This window comes from Manihot esculenta, chromosome 14 (genome assembly GCF_001659605.2).
Source record: "Manihot esculenta cultivar AM560-2 chromosome 14, M.esculenta_v8, whole genome shotgun sequence".
Classification (NCBI taxonomy): Eukaryota; Viridiplantae; Streptophyta; class Magnoliopsida; order Malpighiales; family Euphorbiaceae; genus Manihot; species Manihot esculenta.
This window is the reverse complement of record NC_035174.2, coordinates 11,960,720-11,988,181: the sequence shown is the minus strand read 5'-3', so window position 1 is coordinate 11,988,181 and position 27,462 is coordinate 11,960,720. Positions and strand designations below refer to the sequence as shown.

The 27,462-nt window shown below is 31.9% G+C and overlaps 4 protein-coding genes across 7 annotated transcripts in view; all 4 read right to left on the bottom strand.

Annotated features, from left to right (window-relative positions):
* Nucleotides 1-16,936, bottom strand: part of LOC110600224 (ubiquitin-like domain-containing protein CIP73) — a 58,600-nt gene extending 41,664 nt beyond the window's left edge. The window contains exons 1-2 of one of the 3 annotated variants that reach the window (XM_043950424.1): nucleotides 16,779-16,936; nucleotides 16,290-16,450 (exon numbers count right to left, since the gene is read on the bottom strand). In XM_043950424.1, the coding sequence (XP_043806359.1) occupies nucleotides 16,290-16,328 (39 nt within the window). In that variant the 5' untranslated portion in view covers nucleotides 16,329-16,450; nucleotides 16,779-16,936. The remainder of the gene's footprint in view (nucleotides 1-16,289; nucleotides 16,451-16,778) is intronic. The other 2 variants (XM_043950420.1, XM_043950423.1) reach the window with 2 other exon arrangements.
* On the bottom strand, nucleotides 1,383-3,729 carry LOC110608325 (flocculation protein FLO11-like). 2 transcript variants are annotated; one of them, XM_021747548.2, is made up of 2 exons: nucleotides 3,067-3,729; nucleotides 1,383-2,261 (listed from the first exon to the last, which is right to left on the bottom strand). In XM_021747548.2, exons 1-2 carry the CDS (start codon nucleotides 3,682-3,684, stop codon nucleotides 2,178-2,180), a joined length of 702 nt encoding a protein of 233 aa, XP_021603240.1. In that variant the 5' UTR covers nucleotides 3,685-3,729; the 3' UTR covers nucleotides 1,383-2,177. The 2 variants fall into 2 exon arrangements, with proteins under 2 accessions (XP_021603240.1, XP_043806360.1); XM_043950425.1 differs by having other exon boundaries at nucleotides 1,383-2,222.
* Nucleotides 16,937-21,527: 4,591 nt separating the features above from the next.
* LOC122721789 (receptor-like protein 15) lies at nucleotides 21,528-22,487 on the bottom strand. The gene has a single exon (XM_043950703.1). The coding sequence runs from the start codon at nucleotides 22,485-22,487 to the stop codon at nucleotides 21,528-21,530; it is 960 nt and encodes a 319-aa protein (XP_043806638.1).
* A 2,924-nt stretch (nucleotides 22,488-25,411) lies between these two features.
* On the bottom strand, nucleotides 25,412-27,204 carry LOC110600226 (receptor-like protein 1). Its single transcript, XM_043950208.1, has 2 exons — nucleotides 26,679-27,204; nucleotides 25,412-26,606 (listed from the first exon to the last, which is right to left on the bottom strand). Exons 1-2 carry the CDS (start codon nucleotides 27,057-27,059, stop codon nucleotides 25,518-25,520), a joined length of 1,470 nt encoding a protein of 489 aa, XP_043806143.1. The 5' UTR covers nucleotides 27,060-27,204; the 3' UTR covers nucleotides 25,412-25,517.
* Between the last annotated feature and the right edge of the window lie 258 nt (nucleotides 27,205-27,462).

Here is a 27,462-nt window from a genome sequence, read left to right as displayed (position 1 = left end):
TTATTATTAATCCAATTAAACAATTACGGATTTAATTAAATTAATTAGCAATATGTTGTCTTCCCAAGAGATTCAATGGGCCCCTTGAATTCTCAAGAGAACAACAATGGAGGTGGTGTTCCTCGAATACAGAAATTAATAGAAAATAGAAAATAAGATGAAGAGAATTAAAACATATAACCTCACAACTTGAACAAACCTCAAATTAAATTAACCTTCAACTGAAAAATAAATGTTTAGCCACTCATGGCCATAATGAAATTATAAAAATTAAGTAAAAGAAGAAGAAAAGGAAAAATGGAGAAGAATGGGAGAACAACAAGAGAGGAAATGAGAGTGAGAAATAGAATCCGTACCCTAGGTTGAATGCTAGGAGCCTTTATATAGGCACAAAAAGATAAAACTTAATAATTAAAATAAAATCTATTATTCATATCTTATCTCTATCATCATCTTATCTCTATCCTCATCTGATTGAGTTTGTTTCAACTTGACCCATTTGAATATGATCTTATCATTGCTTAGGTGGCAAAATCTATATTTATCTTCCCATCGATTGTAGCTTCCCAGTATAAAAATCCTTTAATTTTCAGCCTTTTTTCCTTCATTTTCTCAACTTCTGCTCACTAACCTGTTCAAAATCAAATTCAAATTAAAATATAAATATTTATATCAAAATTACAGAAAAATCAAGAAATTAAATGAGGAAAAAAATGTGAATTTTGCAACTCATCAGATTCCCCCACACTTACTCCTTTGCTTGTCCTCAAGCACAGAAATTAAAATGAAACAATGAAATACAGCCCTGTCCTTAACCAATCTGAAATTTAATTTATCCAAAACAAAGAACCAAATTGTCATGCAATAGGATGATAGCAGAAATAGCTTAATTTCACCAAAGTTCACTTCAACAAGTTTCATATTTAAAATATGTTTCTCAAGTCATAAAGTTGGTCCTCAATTCAATTTCAAACACATAAAATTTTAGAATGCCATATAATATTAAACTGCCCTTTTGAAAGAATAGAATCTTAGAACTCTTGACTAGACCAATAAAATTTAAAGATTTGGGGGTTTATTATTTATTATTTACACTTCCTACTATATCTTGCCTGAAACCGATAAAGTGAACGTGAAACAAATGGTTACTGAGCCACTTGCCCCAGGTTATTCAGCTCAGGTGGCTACTAGCTCCACTCATAATTACCCAATGAAAAGGTATGGGCGAGTTTTTTAAACGGCCCAAAAGGGGTGATACTCTCCCAAACACCGATTTCTCCATACAGAATTACCTTAAGGGGTCACCAAGTACCGCACTACTTGGGCCATCGGGTTGGTAACCAATTAATCAAGCAACTAGAGGAATGGGTCATAGGAGTGCATTTATTTTTTATTTTTATTTTTATTTTTTCTTTTTTTTTTTTTTTTTATTTTTTTTTATGACACCCCTTAATTTCCACATAAATATATAGTCTAGAAAATATCCTTTAATTCATTCTCAATAAAGGGCAGCAACTCATTTAAAAGAACATGCATTTTTTACCAAATTATTTAAATAAGGACCATACTTCATGATATTTCAAAACAAGCCTTAAAAATAAAACTAATAAAATGAACAATGATAAATTTATTCTATTTAAGCTAGCATACAAATGGCATAATAACTTGTATTCTACGATAAAGGACATATCAATTTCTTATGGTAAGTAAGGAGCTGTATAAAAAATATTTTTTATTTATTTTTTATTTTTTTATTTTTTTTTGAATAAAATGATGCTTAATATTGAAAATCGTAAAAATTAAATATGAGAAACAATTTAAAGTGCAAGTGCTGAGAATCTGCTGAGACTCATAAAAACAAAATCAAACACCAAAAACTCAAAAGAAAAATGACAGAAAAAAGAATAAAAATTCCCAAAAATTTCAAAATGTTCATCAATCATCAATCAATCTCATCAATCACAAAAAAAACTTCTATTTCAATTAAACAGGAAAGTGCACAAAATAAAATAAAAGTAAATCAAAGAGAACTTCCCTTAAGAGTAAGTCGCATAGAACTCAGGCTGCTGGTGGTTGGGGTATGGGCAACCCCAAGTGAGAGAGAATGAGATCCAATTTGGTATCCATATGGTGCATTTTTGCCTCAAGTCTGGCTAGGCGGGCTTGATCACTAGGTTCTAGAGATGCTGCTGGGGAGGCTGAGGCTGAAGCTGATTGGTCCTTTGTCCGAAATAAACGCGATCGTGGTGGAATGATAGGACCTGGAGGACAAAACACAAATTCTTTCCTCTCGTTGAGGCAAAGTAAGCCCATAGAATTAAGTGCAGATATGTCAAGTGGAGAAATAGGCTCAGCTATGTGTAAATTAGTGTTTTTAATATCAAGTACACCCAACCCTACTGCTAACATTGAAATTACAGAACCCAAGTATATACCACGCCCAGCATTAGATATACTTTTAAATTGGGAGGCTAACCAAAAACCAAAATTAACTTTTCTTTTTTTTAACATGCACCATAAGAAGAAGAGTTCATATTTTGTGAGTTTAGTTGGATCGTTATTTTTTCCAGAAAATGTGTAACACAGGAACCTGTGAAGGTATCTAAGGGCAGGGCTCTGAATATCATTAGCTTTAGATTTCCCACCCCTAAATTTAAGCTCAGGTTTCCCTGTTAACTCCTTGTATGCTAAAATTGGATCCCAATCCGCTGGGTAGTCACATAATGAATCTAAATATTCAACAGTTTTGACATATTCATTATCATAAATACCCAAGTACAAATTAAATGTTGTGATTGAACATTGGACCATTTTATTTTGCAACCTAAAACGAATTGTAGGAATATTCAAATTAAAAACCTGTGCATCAAAAGAAAACTCATAGGTTGCATAAAATTCACGGCAAAGCTCAACATAGGAGGGACAATCTATAACAAAAAAATTTCTCCATCCAATTGTATCAATTAAAGCATAAACTTCATCATACAATCGCAATTGGATCAAGGTATCATCATTTATCTTTTTACAAGCATAAATATCAGAATGGAGAAAAATTTTATATCTCACCTCATCATCGCCGACAAAGCTAAAATTGCCATGAAGGTCTTGCTCTGCAGGTAGATATCTGGCCTTTCCACCAGCTATTCTGGGCATCCTTTTTTTCTGCTTTTTCTTTGGAGGAGAATCAGCCTGGATTTCTTCACTGGCACTCGAGGTTGTGTCCTCGCTGCTGTCCTCCGAAGCTTCCACGATTAATTTTATGGTTCTGGGTTGCATTTTTCGTTCTTGGAGTTGCCTCAGGATTTCAGGTTTTACCTCCCATTCTTCCTCATCATCACTCATTAAGTCATAGATAGGAACCTTACCTTTCATCTGTGAATGCCGGCGCATGGTTGCATCTGGCGATGAAGTGGACGGCGGCGGTGTCGGCATTGGAGAGGCTGCGACCGGCGAGGAGGAACGCGCGGAAGGGGTTGTGACAGGTGAGGAGGAACGCGCGGAAGGGGCTGTGACCGGCGAGTCCGCTGGTATGGTCTGCGTGCGAGGCATGGTCGCCGCGTCCGAGGGGATCTTCGTCGTGGTCTGGCGGCGGCGCGATGAGCGGCGGCTCCCGATCGAAACGCCGGCTGCGTGGCTCTTGGCGGCACGGGAAGAAGCGGCGCGGGAAGAAGCGGCGCGGGCCATCTGCAGAAAAGAGAAGAAAAAGAAAAGAAAAAGATAGAAGATGAAGATGACAGAGATAGAAAATTTTTTTATATTTTTTATATTTTATTTTTTTATTTTATTTTATTTTTTTTTTTAAACAGAAAATAAGATGAAGTAGATAGGAACCTACCTTCCTTTGGGAACAATTTTAAAAATAATAACTTACCTCCAAAAGGTTCCCTAAAGTCTCGAATTGCCTAGAAGATTCAATCTGCTCCAAAAATAACAAATAAATTAATTTAAAAATAAAAATTAAAAGAAAACTTACTTGTGACTCTACAGGCTTGGGCAAGCCTGTAATCTTGGGTTGCCTCCCAAGCAGCGCCCTTGTTTATTGTCCTAGACTGGACTTCCTTCCTTCAAGTTCCGATCTGTGGTACTCCCAGAACCATAATTTCTTCATCTTTGGGCTTGAATCCCTCATAAAAGGGTTTGAGTCTATGACCATTCACTTTAAAAATTTTACCAGTTTCAAGACTTTGAATTTGCACAGCTCCATGGTTAAAAGTCTTAATTACAACAAACGGACCAATCCATCGTGTCCTCAATTTTCCTGGAAAAAGTTTTAACCGAGAATGAAAAAGCAAAACTTTTTGGCCCACCTGAAAATTTTTCCGAGAAATTGATTCATCATGAAAAGCTTTGGTTTTCTCCTTGTAAATTATGGCACTCTCGTAGGCTTCATTCCTTATTTCCTCCAGTTCCTGCAATTGCAACTTTCGATTAGAACTTCCCTCTACTAAGCTGCTGTTCCATTGCTTTATTGCCCAAAAGGCTTTATGCTCTAGCTCAACTGGCAAATGGCAAGGCTTGCCATAAACTAGCCGGAATGGTGACATGCCTATTGGGGTCTTATAGGCTGTCCTATAAGCCCATAGTGCATCATCAAGGCGGTTGCTCCAGTCTTTCCTATTAATATTGACAGTTTTTTCTAGGATCGATTTAATTTCCCTGTTAGAAACCTCTGCTTGACCGTTTGTCTGTGGATGGTATGCTGTAGAGGTACGATGAGTTACTCCATATTTTCTCAACAATGATTCGATCACCTTATTGCAAAAGTGGGTTCCTCGATCACTCACTAGTAGTCGTGGAACTCCAAACCTGACAAAAATATGAGTTTTCAAAAAAACAGAAACAACTTTTGAATCATTAGTCCTGGTGGCCTTAGCCTCCACCCACTTTGAGACATAGTCAACAGCAAGCAAAATGTATTGGTTTCCAAATGAAGAGGGAAATGGACCCATAAAATCTATACCCCATACATCGAAAATTTCAATTACTAGTATAGGTGCAAGGGGCATCTGGTCTCGGTATCCTAGGTTACCTGTTCTTTGACAATTGGAACATGCCTTACAAAACATATAAGAGTCTTTGAATATATTGGGCCAGTAGAGTCCACATTCTAACACTTTCCTTGCTGTCCTCTTTGGTCCAAAGTGCCCTCCACAGGCTTCAGAGTGGCAGAAACGAAGAATAGACTCTATTTCACTTTCTGGGACACATCTCCTTACTATTTGGTCAGCACAAAATTTCCATAAGTACGGCTCATCCCAAACGTACTGTCGCGCGTCATGCTTCATTTTCTCTTTCCGGCTTCTTGAAATTCCTGCTGGAAAACTTTTGGTCACCATATAGTTTACCAAATCAGCATACCAAGGGCTTGTCACCTGTGCAAAAAATAATTGTTCATCAGGAAATTCATCTTTCAAAGGGAATTCATCTTGGGATTGAAATAAACGACTGAGGTGATCGGCAACCAAGTTTTCTGATCCCTTTTTATCCTTAATTTCAAGGTCAAATTCCTGCAACAATAAAATCCAACGAATTAGTCGTGGTTTTGCTTCTTTCTTCTTTAAAAGGTATCTCAAAGCTGCATGGTCAGAAAACACAATTACTTTAGTACCCAACAAATATGATCTAAATCTTTCTAAGGCAAAGACAATTGCTAACAATTCTTTTTCAGTGGTGGTATAATTGCTTTGGGCCTTATCTAAAGTTCTGGATGCATAACATATTACATGGGGTTTTTTATCAATCCGTTGACCAAGAACAGCTCCTAAAGCGTAATTACTTGCGTCACACATTATTTCAAATGGATAATGCCAATTTGGTGCTTGTATAATGGGGGCAGCAACTAGCTTTTCTTTAAGAGTATTGAAAGCTTCTCTACATTCATTATCAAAATTAAATGGTACATCCTTTTGCAAAAGTTTGCACAATGGTTGAGCAATCCTTGAGAAGTCTTTGATAAATCTTCTGTAAAATCCTGCATGACCAAGAAAAGATCTAATATCTCGTATACACGTAGGATATGGTAAATCCTTAATTACATCAACCTTGGCCTTATCAACCTCAATTCCTCGATTAGAGACTGTATGTCCTAAAATTAAGCCTTGATCCACCATGAAGTGGCATTTTTCATAATTTAAGACTAAATTAGACTCTAAACATCGTTTTAAGATGTGTGTGAGGTTAATTAGACATTCATCAAATGAATTACCATAAACTGTAAAGTCGTCCATGAATACCTCGATTATCTTCTCAACAAATTCCGAAAATATACTAACCATACATCTTTGGAAAGTTGCTGGTGCGTTGCAAAGCCCAAAAGGCATCCTTCTGTAGGCAAAAGTGCCAAACGGACATGTGAAAGTCGTCTTCTCTTGGTCTTCTGGGGCCACTGGTATCTGGTAAAAACCTGAAAAGCCATCCAAACAACAAAAATGAGACTTTCCTGCCAATCTTTCTAACATTTGATCGATAAAAGGTAAAGGGAAATGATCCTTCCTAGTTACTGAATTCAACTTGCGATAGTCTATACAAACCCTCCACCCGTTTTGAACACGAGTGGGAACTGATTCTCCTTCTGAGTTGGTTCTTACTGTTATTCCTGTCTTCTTTGGCACGACTTGGACTGGACTTACCCATCTACTATCTGAAATTGGATATATTATTCCGGCATCGAGCAATTTTAGTATATCCTTTTTTACAACTTCCATCATAGGTGGGTTCAATCTTCTTTGTGCTTCCCTTTTTGGCTTACTATTTTCTTCAAGGAGGATCTTGTGCATGCACGTAGAGGGGCTTAACCCCTTAAGATCTGCGATTGTCCACCCAACTGTTTCCTTATACTCCTTCAGTACCTGGACAAGCTTATCTTCCTCACCTTTACTCAGTTTATTAGAGACTATGACCGGAAGGGTGTTTTCTTTCCCTAGGAAGACATACTTCAAGTGCGTGGGAAGAGCCTTTAGCTCAATCTCCGGTGCCTGAAGAATTGAAGGGAGAAGTTTGTGGTGAGACTTGGGTATTGAAAATAAATTAGAGGTACTTACCTTCTGGTCTGGTGTATCCAATGAGTGGATGGTCTCTATGATCTCTTCATCAAACTGGGTTGTGCACTCGTTAAGGTGATCTAATGTCAAGTTTTCGGTTAAAACTACCTCCAACTTGTCTTCCTTGCTTAGTTCAAATGCTTCTTGAGCGAGAGGTTCGATTACATCTATGCTACAAACAGAAAAGTTTTCATCAGGATACTTCATTGCATCATAGACATTAAACTTTACCTCTTCTCCATCAAACTCCATTGTGAGCGTGCCTTCATGCACATCAATCTTCGTTCTGGCCGTACTAAGGAATGGTCTTCCTAGCAACAAATCTGTAGAGTTGGATGAATTATCGTCCTCCATGTCTAGGACGAAGAAGTCGGCTGGGAAGATTAATTTTCCCACTTGGACCAAAACATCTTCCAATACGCCCTTAGGATAGACTATTGATCTATCGGCGAGTTGAAGTGTGATTCCTGTTTGTTTTAACGGGCCTGCATCCAAAGACAAATAAACTGATAGAGGCATGACATTTATGGAAGCTCCTAAGTCACACATTGCCTTTTTTACTTCAAGGTTTCCTACTTTACATGATATAGCAAACATGCCTTTGTCTTTACATTTTGGTGCAATTTTTCTTTGGAGTACAGCTGACACATTCTCCCCTACTTTAATCTTTTCGTGCCCATACAATTTTCTTTTATTAGTGCAAAGGTCTTTTAGAAATTTCGCGTACCTGGGTATTTGCTTTATGGTTTCAAGAAGGGGTATGTTTACCTGGACTTTGCGAAAAATCTCCAAGATCTCTTTCTCTTCCTTTTCTCTTTTTGATTGAGCAAATCTTTCGGGAAAAGGTGGACGTATTACCTGCATTGGGGACTGTTCTTCCTCAGATTTCTGGGGTTGATTCTCTTCTAGAATCTCTATTTCTACTTCTGCCTTTTGGCCTACCTTACTGCCTTGGGCAAGCTTCTTCGGGCTGGCAGAGTCTAACTCCTTCCCACTTCGTAGTGTAATTGCACTTGCGTTCTGTTTTGGATTTGGCACAGTTTGGGAGGGCAGCTTCCCTTGTGATTCTAGCTTGCTTACTGATGTAGCAAGTTGGCTCATTTGATTCTCCAAATTCTGGATGCTTGACTTTGTTTCCTGTTGAAAAGCAAGAGTACTATTAGCAAGGGATTGAACAATATCTTCTAGAGACATACCTGATTTTGCAGCTTGATAGTTGGTTCTTGGTTGGTAGTTCTGCTGTCTATTCCCATAACTAAGGTTTGGATGATCTCTCCACCCTGGATTGTAAGTGCTTGAAAATGGGTCATACTTCCTTTGTTGTCCATTGAATTGTTGTCCATTGAATCCTCCAATGGCATTTACCTGTTGCTCTCCTTCTTGAAGGATATGACACATATCTGTGGGGTGATCTGCTTGTTTGCAAATGCCACAAGTTCGTGTATTGTTCCCTGCAGCCAATTGTTGAATTGCAGCTGTTAGTTGTGAAATTTTAGAATCTAAAGATGCAATACTTACTTCATTGGCATTTCTTGGAATGTCCTCTTCTCGGCCATATTGTCTAGAATTGGCAGCTAATTTGGAGATTAAAGTTTTACCTTCTTCAGGTTCCATTTCTGCAATGGCTCCTCCACTAGCAGCATCTATTATTCTTCGTTCTAATGGCAAAAGTCCTTCGTAGAAATGAAGGTTAAGCTGTTTTGGAGTGATTCCATGTTTTGGACAACTTGCAATTAATTTCTTATACCTTTCCCAATATTCATGTAAAATTTCATTTTTCCTTTGTTTAATTCCACTTATTTCCTTTCTTATTGATGATGCTTTGGTTGCTGGGAAAAATCTTTCTAAGAATAAGTCTCTAATTTGTACCCAAGTGGTGATTGAACCTGGGGGTAAATAGTAGAGCCAATCCTTAGCAGATTCAATTAAAGTGAAAGGGAAAGCTACCAACCTTATTTGTTCATCAGTTATACCTTGTGGTCTCATACTTGAACAAACCACATAAAACTCCTTCAGATGACGATGGGGGTCTTCATTTTCCAAACCTTGGAATTTTGGTAACATATGAATCATACCTGTTCGTAATTCCAAGGGTGCATTCAGTATTGGATATGTGATGCAAAGAGGTTGCTCTTCAGCGGCAGCAGCTGCAGCCATATTGTCTCTTTGGTTTGTGTCAATTGGAGGCTCAGTTGGTGTTGAAGATGAGGTCTCTTCGGTGCGCAAAGGAGATCGGGCAGATGGTTGAGAGGCTCCCGAATTGGCCTGTTTTTGCAACTTGGTTGCTTTTCTCAACCTTTTTGCAGTCTTCTCGATTTCTGGATCAAACTGAATTCTGCTATTCTCAGATCTGGTCATAAAAACAAAAACAATTTGTTAGAGGTCCCCGGCAACGGCGCCAAAATTTGACGGGTGCCGAATCCGTCAATTTAAATTTACTTCCCTTCTCTTGATTGTTAAGAACTTGAAGATAGGGTGAGTGAGTATCGATCCCACAGAGACCTTAAAACTGTTTAATTTAAATGACCAAATTGAAATAGAGAAATAGTTTAATGAAAAAGTGAGAAGAGATTTTTCTTTTCTATGAAAATGGTTGTACCTTGGGCAAGCCTATAAAAATAAACTTAAGAGAAAATAAATAAATGAACAATGTAATTGAAAATTTAGAAACAACTAATTAATAAAAAATTTCAGCTGAAGGCAATCAAATTGAGGTATTTGCAGTTGATCATTGATTAAAAAAAATAATTCATTTTATTATCTATTGTTTAGTTATAGTGGTCAAACACGCGAATCCCACCAATTCTTCCTTATGAATAAATTAATCCGCTTCGCGCTTAAATTAATTCCTAGTTAACTAACAACCCCAACACGCGTGTAGATTTAATTAGTCAACTGCATTAAGAGAGAAGAACCCAAACTTGATCAATAAAAACACGCGTTTTATTTAAATCAAATCTATTAATTTCTTAATATAAACTAATATATTAATTGCTACTTATTATTAATCCAATTAAACAATTACGGATTTAATTAAATTAATTAGCAATATGTTGTCTTCCCAAGAGATTCAATGGGCCCCTTGAATTCTCAAGAGAACAACAATGGAGGTGGTGTTCCTCGAATACAGAAATTAATAGAAAATAGAAAATAAGATGAAGAGAATTAAAACATATAACCTCACAACTTGAACAAACCTCAAATTAAATTAACCTTCAACTGAAAAATAAATGTTTAGCCACTCATGGCCATAATGAAATTATAAAAATTAAGTAAAAGAAGAAGAAAAGGAAAAATGGAGAAGAAGGTGGGAGAACAACAAGAGAGGAAATGAGAGTGAGAAATAGAATCCGTACCCTAGGTTGAATGCTAGGAGCCTTTATATAGGCACAAAAAGATAAAACTTAATAATTAAAATAAAATCTATTATTCATATCTTATCTCTATCATCATCTTATCTCTATCCTCATCTGATTGAGTTTGTTTCAACTTGACCCATTTGAATATGATCTTATCATTGCTTAGGTGGCAAAATCTATATTTATCTTCCCATCGATTGTAGCTTCCCAGTATAAAAATCCTTTAATTTTCAGCCTTTTTTCCTTCATTTTCTCAACTTCTGCTCACTAACCTGTTCAAAATCAAATTCAAATTAAAATATAAATATTTATATCAAAATTACAGAAAAATCAAGAAATTAAATGAGGAAAAAAATGTGAATTTTGCAACTCATCAATTGTTATTCAAAAATCAAATAAACTATCACTTAATATAATATTATTTTTATAATAAAAATATTTTTTATATAATAAAATTTTATTTTTTAATTTTAAAAATTATTTATTATATCTGTATATATTTTTAAATTTTTATGTTAATTAAAATATTAAATTTTCGATATTTTAAATTATAAAAAATAATATTTTATTATTAAAAAAATAATTTTATATTATGTTAAAACTTATTTGGCTCTTAAAAAAATTCAGAGACTTAATTAACTCAAAGTTTTAAATTAGACTTATTGAACCCTTAAATAAAAGTATATGGATTTAATTAGACTTATCTCTATAAAATTGTCTACATGATATAACAAACTAATAAAAAATAAATAATTATATAAATATAACTTAGTAATGAATAAATGAACCTTAAAAATATAGTAATTAACTAGTAATTTTTTTTACACAAAAAATAACTATTTTTATATAAATAAAAAAATAATTATTTTTATTAATTTATTATATTGTATGGACAATTTTATATAATACAACCGGTTTCATTATATAATTTCCTCTGAGTAAGGTTGTTCCATAGCAGTATGGGAATCACAACCATCGTCTCTGTAATTGTCCCTATCAAACAATCGACTCTGATGCCTCTTGTGGTGATCAAAGAGTCCAATGTTGCTTGGAGATAATCCTTTCTTGATGGACTTGTAAAAAGGTACACACATGTAATTAAGGACTTTATATCATTTTTAGTCCAAAACTTTAAGCCAATTGGTTTATTTTTAAACTAAATTTTAATAGTTCCATATTTCTAATATTTTTAAACTAGCCTAAGCTTAGTTTGGTCTAGTGATCGAAAGGATATGACTCATCTTATATTACTCAATTCTCACTCTACCGATTACTTCAAAAAAACAAAAATCTTGAATTGTGATGAGATACATAACAATATATAGTATATAATTATATATCATCAAATATAACAAAGAAATTAATAGAGTTTATGTGGCGAGGAACAAATAAAGATATCAAATCAACTTTCAATGTTATAAAAACATTGATCGGAGATTAAAGGAAAAACAACACTTAGATAGCAAACAAAGCCTCTCGCTCCACTCTCTCTCGCAGCCCAAAATAGCACTTTTGAGCATGCCGCTTTTGGAATGAGGAGGAAGAATCAGTGCGGGTCTGGCTTCAGTCGGCGACCACTAGCGACTGGGAAGACGGTGGAAGACGTGGTGAGGGACAAAACAAACGGCAGTCTTGAGGGTGAAGATGCAGTTGAATAGAGGATAGAAAATATGCGAAATGGGTTTGTTGAAGCTGCAACGCAAATTGAGCTCCGATCGGAGGAACTAGATCGCCGACCAGTGGGAACAGAGAGATGAACGATGAACCAAATGGCATCAATGGGAGGGGGGAGAGACAACAGTCATGCAAGGAAGAGAAGGTGACCCAAGGAGGAAATCTTGGGCAGAAATGGTGAGCAATCGATCTAAGAAACCTGAATCCGAGTTTAGATATGTTCCACCTTAAATTTCCAATGGTAATAAGGTAGTAAAAGTCCATAATGCTGAGTTGAAATCTGAGGAAGAAAAATTGTGGAATGCTCTTATTGGAAGTGTCATTAGGGCTGCCCCTAGATTTATTTGGATAGAGAAATATACTATGAATAAATGGAGGAGGCATGGTTTGAGGACTGTTCAAATGGTGAAAACAAATGTATTTTTGTTTGTATTTGATAGTGAGGAAGGGAGAGATTTAGTTATGGAGGAAGGACCATATACTTTTAATAGGCAACCGTTTATACTAGTGCCTTGGCAACCTAGAATGACGATGGAGATTGATAAATTGTAGAAGTTACCGGTTTGGTTCCAATTCCCATATTTACCTTGGGAATTTTGGTTTTTTGAGATGCTCAGCAGAATTGGGAGTACTCTAGGTAAGCCATTATTTTCAAATTGGTGTACTTCTGAGAAATTGAAATTGGGCTATGCTAGAATGTTGATTGAGATGAAAATTAATGGTGGTTTGCCAAATGAAATCTTCTTTGAAGATGAATATAGTGTACAATTGTATTAAAAAATTGTATATGAGTGGAAACCTATTAGATATATAAATTGCATGGGCTTTAGGCATAAGGCATCCTATTCTAGATCATGGGCTAAATAAGGGGACAAGGAAAATGCAAGGATGGGGTTAGAAAGGTGGAAGAAAATAATGAGGGGAAACAGGTGATCTCTAATCAGAAGTGTGCGGAGGAGGGGTTTGGGGAAAACTTTAGTGAGATAGATGAACACAAGAAAAGGATTGAGGCGGCAAAAATTAAAGAGAAAAGTAAAGTGGGGGTTATTAGTTCTAACAATAGTGAGGGGGAGAGTGTGGCTAGACGTGAGATTGTAACATCACATAGATTAGAAAAAGGAGATGGAGGGAGGGAATGGGAAGGGTGATTATTTCCCCTTTCAAAAGGGGATGATTGGCTCCTAGAATATAAGGGGTCTTAATGAGGCCATCTTCAACGCTGCGCCAATTTCTATTTTGGCATTGGAGATGGCCCTCCAACGCACTCCAAAATCCTATGGGATTTTGGCGCACCGCTACAGTGTCATGGCGTGACACTGTAGCAGCGCTATTTTTTTTTTTAAATTTATAATATAATTTAAAATTTTTATTTTTTTTATTTTTTTAAGTTATAATATAATTTAAAATTTATATATATTTTTAATTAAGTATAATTTTTTTTCACTCTCATAATTTATTATATTTTTAATTTATTTTATATTTTTATAATTATTGAAATTTAATTTAAATTAATATATTCACAATTATTGAAATTTTTTTTGTTTATTTATAAAATAATTAAATATTTAAATATTGAATGGAAATATAAAATATATAAATATTTAGAGTGAATATATAAAATTATATGAATTTTTTGAATGAAATATATAAATAAAATTAAAGTAAAATAAATAATATAATATTAAGGAGAGAGAAGAATATGAATATAATATTTTTTTGGTGTTAAAATTGATGCAGAAGGTTGGAGAGAATATTGCACCATTTTAGTGTAAAGCATTAAAATAGTGCAAAAAATGGTGCATAGGGTTGGAGATGGCCTGACCTTAAAAAGCAGTCAGACGTTCACTCTCTGATTATTAGGTGTCAATTAAAGGTAGTAGCAATTTTGGAAACAAGAGTTAGGGAGTGTAATAAAGAAAATGTTCAAAGGCTTGAGATTGTGTAGATGGGATGTGGTATGGTGTGTTTTGATGTGCATTGGATAGAGTTGCATGTAATTATGGCTATTGATCAACTTATTCACACTCATGTTGAGGTGGAGGGTAAAAGGTTTCTTTGATAGTTGTGCATGCAAGTAACACTAGTATGGTGGGGAGAAGTTTGTGGGGAAGGATTGAGCATATTTTGAATGGTATGAAAGGAGCATGGCTAGTGCAAGGTGATTTTAATACTACCCTTTTTGTAAGTGAAAGGTTGGGAGGACATGAAGCTATGAATCTAGATGAGAATTTTAAAGAACGTATTGAGAATGTAAGGTTGGTAGAGGTGTGCACGAAAGGATATTTTTTTTACATAGACAAACAACCAAGCTGGGGAGAATAAAATCTGGCAAAGACTTGATAGATGTTTGGGTAATATCCACTGGATAGATGAAATGAGCCAACAATTTTGCTCAATAAAAATCAATGCAAAGGAAAAACTCCATCCACAAAGACGCCAACAATTTTGCTCAATAATAAATATCCAAAAAATTCCATGATGCATAGATCAAACAAAACCCAATAAGTTGAGAAATCATCTTCATCGCGTAAATTGCTGGGAATGAGTAAATCAATCATTTGTCCTTGTGGATAGATATTAAGCCTCTCATGCCTACTAATTGGTGTACTTGAGATGTATTTTCCCTAGCTTCTGAAAAAAGACATTATATAAACTGAATTAAAGAGTTCTGTCATTCTAAAATTCAGGTTCATTTCTTGTAACAAATATTCACTAGCATACCATATCTCAATAGATTGGCATAATTTTTCTACTGAGTGTATATTTCCATAATGATAGTATTTTTTCAAAATCAAACTATATTGTTCAGCATTTTGGACTAGCCATCCCTTAGAAGGTATTGTTAAAGATTATCAATTCCTAATGAAATGAATGTAGCGGTGGCTTGCTGGAAACCTAGAGGTTTTACTTGATCCACGATGTGTGATGTATATTGAGACGTAGGGCAGAAAAAACTTATGGTCTTGAGGATGTGGGTGAGTGAGATGGCAACAAGTTACTGGAAACAAGGACGAGTAACTAAGACAGAGATGGTGAAGAGAATAGTTTAATTCATTAAAATAATTTTTAAAAATTTTTTAATTGATTAAAATAATTTTAATTTTCTATGTTGCAAAGTTTGCATAGGTGTCAAATGGGTCTCATGATTAATAATAAAAAAAGCCACATGTCATGCAACATAAGCAAAACCACACTCTCCCCAAATTTGATTTTAAATTTGGATAAAATTTCTACAAACCTTTCAAATTTGTATTAAAGTGCCAAAATTAAAAGGTTGGGACAAAATCGTTAAATGTGTAAACGTTTAGCATTTTAAGGTCAATTGCACATGCAAACCACAAATATATCCGGAACCATTCTCTAGCTCTCACAACCCAAATTCATTCCCAATGTTTAATTTTAACAAGATTCTAACTAATCTTCAAGTTGGTAGAAGTGTCACTACAAGAACTTTGCAGAACAAGGTAAAATGTAAATTTTTTTAGTAGTGAACACCAAATATCTTATGTAACTCATGTATTTCTTCTCTAGAGCTAGTTATTTCAAGTGTTGGAACTTGGAAGGGTAAATATTTAGCATATATTGACTAAATTCATATAAAATTTATAAAATTATGAAATTGAGTAAACCTACTTCCTTTTTTTCCATTACAACAGCAATGGCTTAGACAATTGATGTTGTGACCTTGTTCAAAATTTAGTTAATAGAATTCTAATGCACCCATAAGAAGGAAGAATGGAATAGAAATCCCAGGCCACCGACACCTGCTGCATCTAGAAAGGCCACATGAATACATGAACCCTGAATTCACATCATATGCACAGCATTGAAATTTATTAAATGGTCTTTCCATTCTTTACTGACCCAGATGAATCACTGCATAAACAATTCAAAATCCCTATAACTTTTTAATAGTTTTTTGTTGGCAGAAAATTTCCTATTACTGCCATTGAATTGAGCAGAAATCCAAATTGTAGAATATTCAGTTCTGCTAATTATGAGTTGGAGAATTTACAATGGAAAATATTAACGTGAAATAACTGTATGTCTTGTCTCTTTAACTACTTTTCTCACATCATATTGTTTAAAGATAATAAAGATAAAATTAAATGTATATGATTTGTGGTAAAATTTTATCAGGTAGCAAACTATAACCTTGAAGCAGATAAATTTAAATAATTATCTTATGTTATCTGAATTTTGATAAATTATTTACATTTATTTGATTTTTGATGAATTTTTCTTCTTTTTGCATCTCCACCTAGGCTCAAGACTCTTGGCACTTCGGTGCACCCTGCACCTTAACAGCTATTTATCACCACCAACCATCGAAAAGCAATAATTTAGCCCAAGTTAACTTCGTATGAGCAAAATTCACTGCCAAAACAAAATAAGCAGAAGTCCATAAAATTATTGAACCTTAATCATGCTGCGAAAACACAATTCTCAATCTCACCCTTTACAGAAATCAAAGGATTCAAATATCCCCTATATACAAATGCGTAAATAACCTAGGGCTTGCAAAATCACAATGAAAGAAGAAAAGCGCGAGAATTTCAGTTAAGAAGCTACCCATTCATCAGAAACACAGAAAACCCATATCAAGAAGTTTCAAAATTCGCAGCTAGAAAACCTAATAGACAAAATCATAAAAAAAAGATAATAAAAAGAGAACGAAAAAGAGAAAACATATGGCGCAAAATACCTGAAATTAAGAAAGAAAACTGCTTGATGAGGAGATTGAGGAGATGAAGAAGATGGAGAGAGACGTATGGATGAGTGGAGTAGATGTGAGAGGAGAGAAATACAAATTACTGCGCTCTCTCTCTCTGTATTTTTCGCAGCTATGGCCTAAAGAGCTGACACCGGAGGACCCGATTATCGGACGAGGGGGGAAATATCGATGTGCTTCTTCTTTAGAGCATGATTGTTTTTTCCGCTCCTTTTTTCATGTTCTATGTATTATTTTGGCGATGTTTTTGAATATTTAAAAGAATGAGTAAATTATAGTATAATCTTTATAATTTAATAAAATTTTCACTTTAATCCTTATATTTTTAAAATTAAGAAAAATGTGTTATAGAACTTGTGTTATTTTTTCACTTAATATGCGATATAATATTTTTTTTAAAATAGGTCTGACACAAACAAGCCAAAAGTTTACACTGTTTTATAATTTAATTGAAAATTTTAATAATTGACTTGTAGACATATGAATTTTATGAAAAAAAATCAAAAAATGACAAGTATCAGACACTTTTTCCATTTTTTTTTTAATTTAGATAAAATCCTAAAACTTTTGAGAATTTGATTTGTGATATTAAAAATTAAAAAATTTAAATTAAATCACCATAATGTAAAAAAGATTAATTTTTTTATGACTTCTGTTTCTATTAAAAAAAACACTAACTTTATGAAAGAAAAAATATTGTTCATCCATGAAAATAAATTTAATTAATAATACGAAATCTTTATAAAATTAACAATTAAAAAATCCATTCAACATCATGCAAATTGTATCACTTTTGAAAAGCTGTAATAGTCTATCTTTAAGTGTAAACCATTATTAAACTAAAAAAAAAAAATTCAAGAATCCAAGTTAAGAATTTAAACATTAATTATCTATTTTTTAAAAAATTAAACCATTATTTCTAAAATTGCTTAAACTTTGTTTTATGAAAAACATTATTTTCATATTTTTTTTCTGTTTGAAATACTTAAAAATTTTAGTTAATAAAAAATATTTTTTATTAAAAAATAAATCATTTTAAAAAAATTAATTTTCTCATTTGAAAAAATTAAGTTATTTTTTACGTCATGACATATTTATTAACTTCTGGATATATAAATTTTTTAATAAATTTTATTTTTTAAATTATAATTAAATTATAAAAAATAAATTATTTTATTAAAAAATATTTTAAATATAAATTATCTTTTACAAACAAATAAAACTTTAATCACAATTAATTTTTTAATAGCAATATTATTTTATATTAATTGGTATTCTCTCAGTTTTATAATTTTTATTATCTTTTTCAATTATTTTAAAATTATTATTCACTTTTATATTTTTACATTATAATAACTTTTTTAATTTTTTCTTATTTTTAAAAGACCATTTCATTAATCGTTATTTTTTTAAATAAATATTTAAAATATATTTTAATATTTAATAATTTAATATTTTTAAGATGAATATAACTAAAAAATTAATAAAATATTATTTTTTAAATATATATAAAAAAGTAAAATAAATAAAAATTATAAAACGAATGAGTAATATATAATATTTTTTATATTTTAAATATTTCTATATATAATATATTTGTTGTTCCTTGAGGCAACCCAAAAGGGGGTGAATTGGGTTTATAAAAAATTTAATGGCAAAGACAAGAAATTAGAAGAGAATAGGGAAGAGAAAAAAATCAACACAAAGATTTATAGAGGTTCAGCTATCCAAGCCTACGTCCTCTCCTCAAGGTCCACTTGAGAGTTCAACTCCACTATCAAATCTTCTTTGGGTGAAGATCAAAACCCTTACAATCTTAGAGCAAGTCTTTGCTCTTTACAAATCTCTTTTTCAACTCAAGAGCAATTCTTTGCTCAATGCCACACTCACAACAACAGAATCTCTCAATCAACCTTTACTCACTCAGAGAAGCCAATCAATTACAACTCAAAACAAGCTTTCAAGAAATCAATGCTTTGGCTCAAGGTTTTGAGAGAGAGAGAGAATGAAAAATGCTGTAATCTCAATAAATATTTGCTTAGATGGTTGTTGTAACCTCTTCACATCAAAAGCAAGTTGTATTTATAGTTCTATCATAAATATGGCCGTTGGGGATGCATTAAATGCAAATAGAGCCGTTTTTGTTAAAAAATAACCGTTATACCGTGCCCAGAAAACTCAGGTTCGGCGGCCTAAGCTTAGAGTTCGGCGGCCGAACCATTTGAGGTGAAGAAACTATTCCTTTAAAAAAGAACTTTCGGCGGCCGAACTTGGGTGACTTTCGTCTCTGTTCCTCTCTTTCGGAAGCCGAACTTTAGGCTTCGGAGGCAGACCCAAAACACACTTTCGGCGGCCGAAGGTTAAATGTTCGGCGGCCGAAAGTGTGGGACTTTCGTCTTTGTCCCTCACTTTCGGAAGCCGAAGGTTACACTTTGGGGGCTGGTTGAAAAACCCACTTCGGCGGCCGAAAGTCAATGTTCGGCGGCCGAACATAGGGGACTTTCGTTTCTGTCCCTGACTTTCGGAAGCCGAAGGTTGTATTTAGGGGGCACAAAAAATCCTTCTTTAAAACTTTGAAAAATCATAACTTAGGCTACAAAAATCCATTTTTCAATCCGTTTGAATTTTTATAACCTATATTTTTAGAACTTTCATTTTGATGAAAAATAATTTCAAAATCACTTCTTTTGGAAAATTTCATTTTGATCCCTAAAAGTCAAGTACCTAGAAAAATTGGCCATATCTAAAAGAACTTTTAGAAAAGAAGGAACCTTGAGCCATCACAATCAATTACTTGAAATTCACAATGAATAGAATATAACAAAGCATAAACAAAAATAGTTTATTATCCCTTTCTTGTGGTACGCTTCCATATTTGACACTTTTCACTTTTGTGACTGAAGCAATATCATTTGTTTCAATAAGGGACCTGCAAGCTCAATACAAACACTCTTGGAAATAATTAGTAGCACACCAATTGTTTATGAATCATCAAAACAAGGATTAGGACATTTAGGTCCAACAATATTAAAGGGGTAATGGTTATGAAATACAATCTTTCCTAGCTTTAACAATTTTAAGATGTGTTTGTTTTAATTTATAAATTGCTCAAATTAATTTATAAGTTTTAAAAATATGTTCTCATATTTGTTTATAAGTTGGGTGATTTCTTTTTATAATTATAAATAGTAATTTTATATCTTATTTTGATTAAGACTGTTTTATGAAAAATATTTTAGTCATTTTTAAAAAGATTACTTTCTTATTTAATAATTTTCTACACCTTAAAATTTTTATTAAGATTTATATATATAAATTTATATAACAATTAACAATACGATTACACTATCTTTGAAAAATAATAATTTATGATTCTTTATATTTGAAATAATAATCATATTTGTTATTAGGGTGAGCATTTGAATAAACTGACTAAACTAAATTAAAATTTCTTGGCTCTTAAAATATTAATCAAACTAAAATTTAAAAAAAAAATCAAATCAAACTAAAATCGATATGTTTGATTTGTAAAAAAAAAAAAATTTCATATTGTTGATTCATTAAATATGTACTTAAAATATACAATTATGATTTTTAATTTTAAAAATAATAAAAAATATAACTTATTTTAATAAAATAATTATTATAAAATTAATAATAATAATAAAATTATAAAAATAATCATTATAAATAATATTTTATTAATAAAATTATAATTAAATATATTATTTAATAAAAATTCAATTATTTCAAATATTCGAGAGATAATAAAATAAATAATAAAAAAATTATTAATTAATAATTCAACCGCACTTCATCTATTAAAATAATTAAAATTTATCAATTTAATTTAATTATTCCATTGTAATAAAAAATAGTGTACACTTCTACTTGTTGTATTCACTTTAATAGAATTAAAAAGTCGATCGTTAATCTGAATAATTTAAAATAATTAAATTATAAAAAATACCTTGCAGGTATAAATACACTTATATTAGGCATATATAGAATATGACTTTTACATTTAGCAAATCCTTTTAAGTTCTCTTTCCATTTTTTTACTCTATAATATTTTTCCTTATAACTCTCATTAACTTAACCATTAGAGTGCCAAAATTAGTCAAACCCCATCGGCTTCTTGACCCGGTTCTCCTTCATAAACCACATGTACAACACTGGTTGGATCGTCCAGCTAGGCTAATCAAAACACCCGACTCTAATACGTGGCAGTATCATGTGGCTTCTTTGGATTAACTAGCTATCATTAGTCTACAATTAATTCCATCACTATAATTTGAAGTACATTTATTAAGAAAAATGTTTAGATATAATTGTTAAAGCTAATCAAATTTAGAGTTTTTTTTTATAATTAGGGCGCGGAGTCAGATAGTATAATTTTCATTATTATTTGAAATGAAAAATTTTAATATTTTTTAATTTAAAAAATTTTCATTTAAAAAATATGCAATTATTGTATAATTTTATAAAAATTTATTTGAATAATGGAGATATTAACAATGTTTTGAATAATTTTTCATAGTCTCTCATCCATGAAGAAGCGAATCACAACTTAACATGTAATATTAACAATGTCCAACAATTATATTTCAAACAAAAATTAGCTTAGGTCAATTACAAATGACAGAAATCAAGAACAAAATGCAATTAATTGAACATTGGAAAACACAGATAGTCAAGCATTGAACTTGTCAAGCCTCAATTCTATGAAAGTCCAAATTTGGACAGTAGAGGAATATTGTCCACCAGAAAATAGTAGCAATTGATAAGGCTCGTTTCTATGAAGTAAAACCATCTTCGTCGCCAGTATGGGTTTATGTATAGAACTGCTGCTGTTATTAACAACACCATGGTGTACGACACCACAAAGCTCACATAGAAAACACCCATATCCATGAAGCCTTTATCTTCTTTTTCTTCTGTTGGAGTTACTGGTGGTGATGGAGATGTGTTGTTGCAACTCTTCGGCAGTGGCAGTCCACACAACAAAAGATTTCCCTCGTAGCTACTCTGGTCAAATGTTGCAAATTGTGCAACCCTCTCAAGTGTTTTGCCAGATAGATTGTTGTGTGCTACATTGAATACAACTAGAGAATATAGCTGATTAAGTTGAGGAGGAAATTTCCCTTCCAAATTGTTATAAGAAAGATCCAAGCTCTCAATTTGCCCCAGGTTTGAAAATGTTGGTGGTATTGCACCAATCAACTTGTTATGTGTCAAATTCAATACCTTGATCATGCTGAGAGTTCCAATTTCAGGAGGAATTTCACCTGTCAAATTGTTGCAAGAGAGATCGATCCCCAAAAAGTAGCGGAGGATGTTTGGTTGGTAAACATAGGAAGAATATTTGGTTGTAAACTCCACAGGCACTTGAAGATATATTGAACTCCCAGCATCTTGGTAAAAAATACCACTACAGCTTAGGCAATAAGGAACATGACCAGAAAGATTGTTATGAGAAAGATCAATCAAGCTTAACTTATCCAACTTGCATAGCTGAATTGGGATTTTTCCTTCAAAATGATTATGACTCAAGAGAATATAGCCCAATGGAATCTCTCCAATCCATTTTGGAATTCTTCCAATCAAATTATTATGGCTAAGATCTAAAACCACCAATGAAGGGCAATTATAGAATGAATCCTTTAACAATCCTTGCAGCATATTTTTAGACAAATGTACTTCTGTAAATCTCTTGGATAGAAATTGGATGGTAAACTTCCAGAAATGTTGTTCTGTGAAAGATCCAAAATTTGAAGATGAGACCTATTTCCTATCCAATTAGGAAGCTTACCAGAGAGATTATTATAACTGACATCCATTATTTTCAATTGGTTACATTTTAATAAGCTACTTGGGATGCTTCCAGTGAAATTGTTGTGGGATAAATCTAAAATTTCCAGTGAACTCATATTTCCAAACGAATATGGAGTACTACCACTGAAACCATTTTTTGACATCATTGGATATCAAATGCATTCCAATTTCTATCAGAATAGAGCCAGTGAAGCTATTGTATGAGATATCCAACCATGACAAATTCATATGAGATTGAAATGGTAACCGGAAAGGCCCTCGGAGAGAGTTGTTGATTAAGAAAAGAATTTATAGTTTTGTATTGTTGTGTAACAACCAAGATGAAAACCTTTCTCTCATTTGAATGTGTGACAAATCAATAAATTCTAGGTTATGCTGATAATGGAGGAATGTGGAGAATGCTCTACAGTATCCATCACCAGATAGAATAAGTCTCTCTAATTGAAAACTATGATTCCAATACTGATGATCTGTTTCTGCAAATAATTTGTTACCCGAACTATATGAGTACTTCGAGTTTTGAATGGTTAAATGCTTTTCCAAATTAAAAAAAAAATATATTTCTCAAACCTTGATTGGAAAAAAAATATTATCGGATCAGAGTGAAAAACAATTTTACCGCACTTTAAAAATGCGATTGAGCTTACCGCACTTTTAAAATGCGGTAGGATGAAGTAATTGAAAAAAAAAATTTTAAATACGATACCGCGTTTTTAAAGCGCGGTAATGCACTCATTAATTTAAATTATAAATTTAATTAATTATTATATTTTATTAATTTAATTTATTTAATTATATATTAAATTTATAAAATATAATTATAAAAATTATATTAATATTAATATTAATATTAATTAATTTAAATTATTTATAATATAATATTATATTTATCATATTTACTATTTTATTTTATTAATTTATATAATTTAATTAATGATAAGAATATATATAAATGTATTAATATAATTTATTTTACAAATTTATTAATTAATGCTAAGGATATATACAATTTATTTTATTAAAAATATAAAAAATTAAATAAAAAATAAATATAAATACTTAGGAAGAGTAGAATGTAATAAAAATGAGTTAATATATATACAAATGATAAAGTTAAAAAATAATACTAAGCATGATCAAATGTTATCCGTATTATATGGACATCCCATTCTTTTTTGAGAATGTCAAGTTTTATATGACCAGCGGTTATCATTTGTATTCTCACTTTCAGTTATTAATATTCGTGGAGGTTACAGGAATATTAAAAATCAATATTTATAGAGTATTTTGAGAGAAATATGAGAGAATAGAGAAAAATTATGGAAAAAAATATAAAATAAAATAAAATTTAATTTTTTATATTTTTTATAATTATAAATATTTATATTAAATATTTATAAATTAATTGTAATAAAAATAATAAAATAGAATGATAAATATGAAAATATAATGTTTTATCATAAATAAATTAAAACAATTAATATTTATAATAATATTAATATAATTTTTATTACTATATTTATATAAATTTAGTACATAATTAATTAAATTATATAAATTAATAAATATAATATTAAATCACAAATAATTTAAATTAATTAATATTAATATTAATATTTATAATTATATTTTATAAATTTAATATATAATTAAATAAATTAAATTAATAAAATATAATAATTAATTAAATTTATAATTTAAATTAATGCTATAAATTTAATATATAATTAATTAAATTATATAAATTAATAAATATAATATTAAATTACAAATAATTTAAATTAATTAATATTAATATTAATATAATTTTATAATTATATTTTATAAATTTAATATATAATTAAATAAATTAAATTAATAAAATATAATAATTAATTAAATTTATAATTTAAATTAATGCTATAAATTTAATATATAATTAATTAAATTATATAAATTAATAAATATAATATTAAATTACAAATAATTTAAATTAATTAATATTAATATTAATATAATTTTTATAATTATATTTTATAAATTTAATATATAATTAAATAAATTAAATTAATAAAATATAATAATTAATTAAATTTATAATTTAAATTAATGACTGCATTACCGCTCATTAAAAGCGCGGTAACGTATTTAAATTTTTTTTTAATTACTTCATCTTATCGCATTCATCTTATCGCATTTTAGAAGTGCATAGAAAATTTTTTTCAGACTAAAGTTTAAGAAATTTTTTTTTTTTTAACTTGGAAAAGCAAAAAGCCCAAGAATAGACTCAATGAGATTGGGACAGGGAAGAAATTGGCTGAGAGATCTAAGTATTGAAGGGCTGTTAAACTCTTAATAAGAGATAAAGAGATATTTCCACTGAAAAAATTATAAGAGAAATCTAATCGTTGAAGAGTAGGCAAATTTGCTAGACACAATGGTAAGCTACCCGATGTTGTTGTTGCTAATATCTAGCATTTGGTGATGCTTTAGTTTGCATATATCTGAAAGTTATTAGTTTATAAATAATTTAGCTAAAATTTCTAAATAATAAGAAAGATATCTCATATAGAGAAATTATATTCACTACACCTTGGATCATAGACAATGTGCTATTAAGTCCAGAGTCCGGCACTGATAATGTTGTAAGGGAGGACAAAACTCAAATTGTTCGTAGGAAGTTATCGTTCACCGTCGAGTAATTCACATGTTCACCCTACTCAACTAAAGACAAAAGCTCAAGTGAAGTAAATATAGCAAGAGATTTAAGCAAATTCAATGTTGGGTGTAAATATAGCATTTCAAACACACATTTTACATCACTGCTTGAGATTCAATCTCGAGGTCAATTGAAAGTACAGAAAAATAAAAAACTTGCAGAATGCTTTCAAGCTGAATTCATCTGCGTAAGCTACAAAATCTAAATTTGGATAAAACTACAAGATTGTCTATTATAAAATAATAGCAATTCTCTATACTCACCTCAATGAAGTAAAACCATACTCGTCGCCAGTACGGATTTATGTATAGAACTGCAGCTATTGTCAACAACACCACACTGTAAGCTACCCCAAAACTTATGTAGAAAACACCCATGTCCATGAAGCCATTGCTTTCTTCATTCTCAATTGAAGTTCTTGATTTTGATGGAGGTGATACCATTTCAGTACAATCTCTTGGCAGTGGCCATCCACAGAGAAAAGGATTTCCTCGATAACTGCTTTCATCAAATGTCCCAAATTGTGCAACCTTGTCAAGTGTCCTGCCAGATAAATTATTATATGACACATTGAAAACTTCCAAAAAAGTTAACTTAGTAAGCTGAGGAGGGATGTTCCCTTCCAAGTTGTTGTATGACAGATCTAAGCTCTCAATTTGGCGCAAGTTGAAAAATGATGCTGGGATTTTTCCTGTCAAACTGTTGTGAGACAAATTTAGTACATGGATCTCATTGAGGTACCCAATTTCAATAGGAATTTGGCCTGTCAAATGGTTGCACGAGAGATCAATTCCAGAGATGTAAGATAGCATTCTTCCTTGGTAAGAATAGGATGTACTCTTTGTTGTGAATTCCAAAGGTTCATCAGTAGAAACAGGAGGAGCATAAGCAGGATATGAACCTTCTTGCTGCCTATATGTTTTGCTTGTAGATCTTAGGCAAGGGAGAATAGGACCAAAAAGATGATTATGAGAAAGATCAAGCAAACTTAATTGAGTCAAGTTGCACAATTGAACTGGGATTTCCCCATCAATATAGTTATGCCCCAAGATTAGGTAGCTCAATTGAGAAAATTTTCCAATCGAAGATGGAATGCTTCCAGTCATATGATTATGGCCCAAATCTAACACAATTAACTCAGAGCAACCATAAAATGCATCCTCCAATGACCCTTGTAGCCCATTTCTTGACAAATAAATCTCCTGTATATTTGAAGAGCAAAAGTTGGATGGTAGACTTCCTGAGATATTATTCATTGAAAGATCCAAAACGCGAAGAAAGTACATGTTCCCCAGCCACCTTGGGATTGTACCATATAAGTTGTTATGACTAAGATCCAGCACTCGTAAAAAGGAGCTGTCAGACAAGCTATGTGGAATGCTGCCAGTGAATTGATTGCCATCCAATTGTAACTCATACAGAAACCTTAAGTTAGAGGTTTCAGAAAATATTTGGCCTTGCAAACTGTTGTTTGAAAGTATGAGTTCTATCAATGAGACACAACCAATGGTTAAGTCCTCTGGTATATTACCTGACAATCTATTGTTGGATAAATCTAAATATTCCAACAAGCTCATATTTCCAAGTGAAGAAGGAATGCTACCACTGAAACCATTTCCCGACATGTTTACATATATCAATCTTGGCATATATGTTCCTATCTCTGGTGTGATGTAGCCTTGGAAGAAATTCTCTGAGATATCCAACACTGACAAATTCATATGGGAATGAATTGGTAATTTCAGAGGCCCTGAGAGAGAATTGTTGATTAAGTAAAGTTCTTCCAATTTTGTGTTATTCTACAACAACCATGATGGAAACCCTTCTCTCATTTGATTGTGTGATAGATCAACAATTTGTAGGTTATGCTGGAAATAAAGGAATTTGGGGAATGCTCCACAATATCCACCACTAGATAATACAAGCCTCTCCAATTGAAATCTTGAGTTCAAGTACCGACTATCTGTTTCTGCAAATATTTTGTTATCCCTACTTTTCATGTACTCGAGTTTTGAATGGTTAAAAAATGGACTTAATGAGATTGGAATTTGAAAAAAATTGTCTGAAATTGATAGATATTCGAGGTTTGTTAAACCCTCAAGTGGAGATGAAGAGATGTTTCCA

Excerpts from the sequence above, each read along its gene's own strand:
- LOC110608325 (XM_021747548.2), bottom strand. The coding sequence starts at position 3,684 with ATGGCCCGCGCCGCTTCTTCCCGCGCCGCTTCTTCCCGTGCCGCCAAG. Across the intron at positions 2,262-3,066 it reads GCTTTGTCGGCGATGATGAG|GTCCTATCATTCCACCACGA; the intron begins GTGAGATATAAA and ends TTTGTCCTCCAG.
- LOC122721789 (XM_043950703.1), bottom strand. The coding sequence starts at position 22,487 with ATGCTGCAAGGATTGTTAAAGGATTCATTCTATAATTGCCCTTCATTG.
- LOC110600226 (XM_043950208.1), bottom strand. The coding sequence starts at position 27,059 with ATGAATTTGTCAGTGTTGGATATCTCAGAGAATTTCTTCCAAGGCTAC. Across the intron at positions 26,607-26,678 it reads ACAGCTCCTTTTTACGAGTG|TTGGATCTTTCAATGAATAA; the intron begins CTGGATCTTAGT and ends TTTCTTCGCGTT.